We start from the raw sequence: 6,607 nt of genomic DNA, 5'->3' as shown, positions 1-6,607 counted from the left end.
AAAAAAAAAAAAAAAAAAAAAAAAAGGAGAACCTCTGCATGCTTTGCTCAGATACTTTCCTATTTTTCCATTACTTAGTTTTTATTTATAGTTAATGTTACATATGGGAACTAATTCAAATTTGCTTGTATCTGTAAAACAGCAATCTATGCTGGAGATAAGAAATTAGCTTGCCAAAAAAGAATTTATCAGTTATGACTGTGATTATTGGTGACTTCTGCATCCTGGGGAGGTAAGGGGATAATTTGGGCTGATGGCAGAGTGGGAAACCTGCTGGAAGGAAGCAAATAAACTATTAGGTGTTTGAGAACTCCCAAGGGAGTTTGTATTATCTGGTTCAAAAGTTTCCTAGAGCAAATGACAGAACCTATTATCGGAAGTATTTTTAATTAGCTGATCTGAATCCAAAAGACGAATACAAGTCCAAATCAAGAGAGGAAGTTTCTTGAACTTCCTATTTAAAACAGATGTTTTAACAGAACTCTGATTAATTTCTGAATGTGATAATAACAGGATTGAACCCTGAAGCAGTTTATGAAAATGAGAAACTTAAAAGTAAATCATATCTAAGTACTTATAAAAGGTATGTAGAATGTAGGGCATTTTTGCACTTGACAAGTTGTTCTGAGGCCAGTAGGTTCAAAGCTGATGTTTGGTAGTTGGTCGGGGGAGGGGAAGAATAGCACAGCCCTAACCTGGTACCTCTGGGCAGAGCCCCTGGTGGGTAGGGGGCCATAGAACATGGGAAGCAGGCTATATATAGGCAAATTGATGCAAAATCCAAGAGGACATGTTTTTGTTCTGTAACTTGGTGTACAGCTTCCTGTGGATAAAGCAGTCCTCCTTTGCTGATGTAACGTCTTGTTATAAGTTGAATTTCTGATATGTTTTGTCTTTAGTATGTGAACTTAGAGGCTAGTTATTAAAGTGATGTGGCTTTATTTGCTAGAGAAGAATTTTTTGTTTGTTTGTTTTTAATTTAGAGCTCAAGTGTTCCTTTGCAGTGTTTGGCAGTGTATAAACATGAATTACTTCGGAGGGAGGTATTGGTTTTTTAGGGAGTACATCTTTCCCACTCTACAGCCAAGGAGACCTCCTGGGAGGAAACAGAATTCTAATTTGTTGTGAGGTTGCCTCACTCTGCACTCAGGAGACATTCTCCCCCAAATGTCTCCCCAAATCCTCTCTCATGCATACAGCTTTGGATCTCAAGTCATATGACTGGCTAGTAGTTTTGGGATACCACACAAGGAGGATACATATTTAGTAAGCTCAGAAATCAAGTGTAATTAGGAATTGATAACATGTTAACTTCCTTTCCAGGAAGTTATCCAATAGCTAGTGTACTAAAAGACTTAATAAAAACTACAGCATTTCACAATAATGTCATAATAACAAATAATGTATTTAATGTGTTACCTGAAGTTTTTTTAAAGAAAAAAAAATCAAGGTAACACTAGAGAGAAACATATAGGGGAAATTGTCTCTAAGTACACTTTATAAGCCATTAATGTCAAAATATATAAAATTCAGTGTCTCATATGTATATGTTCATTGAAATTTAGAGTTTTTTAAACTTTCAATTAGGAAAAAAAGGAAATTATGTTACTAAACATCTTCATATCAGAGGGCCCCAAATTTAAGTGCTTTGCTATTTTGAGTTTGCTGACAGAGGTGGTAAATACCTATGGTCTTTGGTTCCAATCTGCCTATAAAGTGCTCTCCAAATCACTATTGTCAGAAAAGTGGTATCTGTAAGAAGAAAAATTATGATGGTTGTGCAAAATTGTGATCTGTAAGAAGAAATGTTATGAAAAATTATACCTGATTTTACTGAGGTTATTTTAGAGGCCCCAAATGACCTATATTTGAATCTTGTTCTGGGATGAAATGAAGACAGTAGGAGATGGAATAAAATTTGCTCACTGAATCTGTAACTTCAATAAGATTTATAACATTATTTTATTGTACTATATATAAAAAGACAGGAAGAGACTTGGGAAATCAAGTCTCTCTTTTTTTTACACAAAGAATGGCATTAATCCCTAAAGCACTAATTTTTAAAAATGTATTTAATTTTTTTTTTGCTGGCAACATGGACTGCATGTACCTCAGACAATTTGACTGTATAATGAGTTACTTCAAAATGTAATGGCTTAAAGCAATATATTTTTTTTGAGACTGAGTCTCGCTCTGTCATCTAGGCTGGAGTGCAGTGGTGCCATCTTGGCTCACTGCAACTTCTGCCTCCTGGGTTCAAGCTATTCTCCCGCCTCAGCCTCCAGAGTAACTGGGATTACAGGTGCATGCCACTGTGCCCAACTAATTTCTTGTATTTTTAGTAGAGATGGGGTTTCACCATGTTGGCCAGACTGGTCTTGAACTCCTGACCTCAAGTGATCCACCCGCTTCATCATCCCAAAGTGCTGGGATTACAGGCGTGAGCCACCAAGCCCAGCTTTAAAGCAACATTTTAAAAATTTCTCACAATTTTGTGTATTGGCTGGGTGATTCTTACTTGAGTAAGTTCAGTTGAGACTTGGGGAAAACATAGCTAATAAGCAACTATAGATTTAGTAAATCTGTTTAATAAGTTTCAATTAATAGAGCCAATATCATATAGATTTTATTTCAGTATCTCTAGAAATAAAATGAAGTGTATCTCCATATAAACAACATAATTTGGAGCTTAATTGTATTCATTTAAATAAAGTTTATGTACATAAATATTAAATACCACCTTTTATTAAAGTACAATTTATATAAGATAAACTCTTATTTAGCATTATCAAATGTTTCTGAGACATTTGATTTAATAACACAATCTGATTAATAGCATTAGCATACACAGCATGCAAGGATTATGAGTTTGCTAATTTAAATACAGTAATTAAATGTTTTGGTGCACCAAGACATTGCTTCTTCTGTGTACGGACCCTTATTACTATGATGGAGATTTTGAAATGCTAGGATTAAGACAAGGCAACTAAGTTGTGCAAAATGCTAGGATTAAGACAAGACAACTCTAAATTGCCTTAATCCTAGTATTTTGTAAATTTCCACTGCTGCACACTGAAGGAGAAAGAAGGTATTGTAGTAATACAAAATGTTAACCCTTAAAGGGATTTTTGAGATGCTCTCTAATACCCTTATTTTGTACCGTAGAAGCAAAGGCAAAAGATTTCTGAATTACATCCACAATAAGAACAATTCTGATTTCACTCTATCTATGCTTTCTTAAGGGAAGGAAATTGGAGATACTTTAATTTTACCAGGGAGATTTGAGACGTGGGTCTTTTTACTACTTGGAATCTACTGCAGAATTTTTTTTTTTTTAAAGTAGTGAGAAACATCATTTTAATTTTGGATGCTAATTTTAACTACATATTATTTAATTCATATTTAAATTTTTTTGCCTGAATATTTTGATATATTTTTAGGCATTTAAAGAGGTTGAAGCTGGAACATTTCAGGCTTCTGGCATAGTACAATATAGTATGTATGTCTTAAGAGCTTCAGAAAACCTTCATAGCTAAATATTCTTAGGTATATAAGACATTCTGTATTTCATCTTACTTGGCTTTCTTATCTACCTCAAATTCAAGCCAAAAGCCTGAGGGACAAAATGGAAATAGCTCCACCTATTGGTCATCATGAGGTAAAGTTAACGACACCAAATTAAGAAAACATTTTCTTTTTGGCAGATAGTCATGCACTGTGTGTAATTACTATGAACCTAAAAGTCTATGGCATAATATGATTTAATTAATGTTTACTTACATACTAACTACATAAGTAAAAATAAAACTTAAATACTAGGTACTTGAGATTAATGTGAAAATAATAGGTAGAAATTTCTTCATGTTATTGATAAACCCTGACATAAGTTTCTGTACTCACAACATATACCATATGTTGACAAGGAAGTATTAATAATAAATTTTTCAGGTGAAGAAACTATTTGAGGTTTGAAAATTTTCTTTCCTCTGCTGTGTATAATCTCAGTGATGTTAGGAATCTGTCTCATTTGGTCATACATGTAGTTCCATGCCTACCTAGCACAGTATACAGCCTCAATAAATGAATGAAATGAGTCATACTGATACATGTTCATGAAAGCATAAAGGTTACTATAAAAGAAAAACCAGCTGAATAAATATAAATATTAATTATCCATAATGTGCTGGACTATTGTAATTACTATCTCCATCTAGTTTAAATTTATTTTTATAAGAATAAATTTATATTTTAAAACATATAGGGGGGCCGAGGCAGGCAGATCACGAGGTCAGGAGATTAAGACCATCCTGACTAACACGGTGAAACCCCGTCTCTACTCTAATACAAAAAATTAGCCAGGCATGGTGGCAGATGCCTGTAGTCCCAGCTATTCGGGAGGCTGAGGCAGAATGGTGTGAACCTGGGAGGCAGAGCTTGCAGTGAGCCAAGATTGCGCCACTGCACTCCAGCCTGGGCGACAGAGCGAGACCCAATCTCAAAAAAAAAAAAAAAAAATAATAATAATAAACATATAGTTATGCAAAAAAGCAGCAGTCAGAGAAAAAAGTGAGTCACCTATATTTATTGACTTCTTAGAAATAATATCTCCTTATTAAAACTCTAATACACACACACACACAAAGAAATTGAAGGGGTATAAATATTGTTCAGAACAGAAAGTTTGGCTGGAAGATTAGTTACTTCTAGGAAATAGTCTGGTTTCTCATTATGGGGTTTGTATATAGCAATTACTATCTTTGTTTTCAGTTCTTACCTTGGTTAAAACTAATCTACTATTGTCAGAACATTAGAGGTAGTTTCTAAAGGGATTTAAGAAATTTCGAGGTAAAGTACATATGCCAATATAAAGACATTGCCCAAGAATAGTAATGCAGGAGCGTCTTTTAGCCTCATGTACCAGTTTTTGTTTGTTTTGTTATTTAACATTTATGATCTTTTAGTGAAATGACGTAGCTTGATTCTCAGTTTCAGTTTAACTGAAAATGCCATGTCTTTTTTCTCTTTATAGAAAGCATCATCATTCACCAGTTACGAACGAACTCCAGATGAAATGGTAAACCAAGCACATACTGGGTGTGTGTATGACCTCTGAATCCCTATTGAATGGACAGCCCTCAATCATGACTAAGGTCCTCCATGCTACTGATCACTACTGGAAATATTTTACTACTTCCAGTGATTTTTTTTTTTTTAAGGATATAATGTGAAAGCTGAAAATGGCCTTGCTGATAATATGAAAATATGTAGCAAGAAAGCAATTCAATCTATGTGCCAAAAGAAATTTCTTTTTGCAAAGCTTTCAGGTCTATGGGCACATGATGTATAACTTATTTTTTATAATACATTTTGTAATGTAATTTTTTTCCTAAAGCGTTTCCCTTTTTTGTAGTCTCTGGCACATATATCTACAGAATACACTGTCAGTTCTTCAAAGTGTTGGTATTGTTGCATTCAAAATGGTAACCTATAATTATTTTCTTTTTATCAATTTGTTAATTCTGAAAAAAAGGAAGTACAAGTATATTTCCTGAGGTAAATTCAAGAGGTAAAACTTAGAAGCAGGAGATTCTGGAAGAAGTTTTACTATCGCTTGTACAATGCTATGGTTCTGATCATGGTTCAATACTAACAAATAATGCTCTGACTTAAAAGCCTAATTTTAAATACTAAAAATCAGTTTCTATAGTTGCTCTTTCTGGTGTTCTGGGCCAAAACCTTGGATGAATTGATTTTATATAGAACAAATTCATAAAAGGAGATGTACCAGTTTAACCAGTGAGGGTAATAAGAACAGCTTCGACTGACAGTTCAATTACACTTCTGATTGAATTATTTACTTGTATGTATAAGACTTATAATAAGGACTGTGAAATAAAGCTAGTTCTCACAATCTAATCCAACCAAAACTTGAATATAAAACAGACCTAAAATGTCAGTATCTTTTAAAAAAATAAGACTGGGCACGGTGGGTCATGCCTGTAATCCTGGCACTTTGGGAGGCCAAGGTGGGAGAATCGCTTAAACCCAGGAGTTCAGGATCAGCCTGGGCAACACAGTGAGAGTTACTTAAAAAAAAAAAAAAAAAAAAAAAAAAAAGGTAGCTGGGCCTGGTTGCTCCTGCCTGTAGTCCTAGCTACTTGGGAGGCTGAGGTGGGAGGATCACTTGAGCCCAGGAGATGGAGGCTGCAGTGAGCCATGATTGTGTCACTGCACTCCAGTCTGGGTGACAGAATGAGACTCGGTCTCAAAACAAAGACAAACCCATACACACACACACACACACAAAAACCCCAAAATCCAGAAAGAAAAGTAGTACAAGAAATCTCAGGATCGATAAATTTTCCCCTTGATTTTGAAAGACTTTCATAACTACAGGTAGGTTAGAGAATATATTCTTTGAAGATAAAAAGCACAACATGCATTACTGAAATCTCAATGTCAGAGCTACTGTTGAATTTAGTTTTATGTGAAAATGTGCATCTAAAGTCCAAACTTGAAACTCTGGTAATATACTTTTTTTTTTTAAAGACTGTTAATATGGACATGTTTTATTAAGGTCTTTAAAGATAACTTTAAAGATAAATTA

General features: G+C 34.3%; 1 protein-coding gene across 2 annotated transcripts in view; it reads left to right on the top strand.

The window, feature by feature from the left end:
• The window catches only part of FILIP1 (filamin A interacting protein 1), a 203,318-nt gene extending 197,227 nt beyond the window's left edge, over window positions 1-6,091 (top strand). The window contains exon 7 of one of the 2 annotated variants that reach the window (XM_017881125.1): window positions 5,030-6,091. In XM_017881125.1, coding sequence (XP_017736614.1) covers window positions 5,030-5,070 — 41 coding nt within the window. In that variant the 3' untranslated portion in view covers window positions 5,071-6,091. The remainder of the gene's footprint in view (window positions 1-5,029) is intronic. The other variant, XM_017881124.1, reaches the window with a different exon arrangement.
• The last annotated feature ends 516 nt before the right edge of the window (window positions 6,092-6,607 follow it).

This window comes from Rhinopithecus bieti, unplaced genomic scaffold, assembly GCF_001698545.2.
Source record: "Rhinopithecus bieti isolate Rb0 unplaced genomic scaffold, ASM169854v2 scaffold_12476, whole genome shotgun sequence".
NCBI classification, from domain to species: Eukaryota; Metazoa; Chordata; class Mammalia; order Primates; family Cercopithecidae; genus Rhinopithecus; species Rhinopithecus bieti.
The sequence above is the reverse complement of the archived record's forward strand: the minus strand, read 5'-3'. Positions and strand labels throughout refer to the sequence as shown.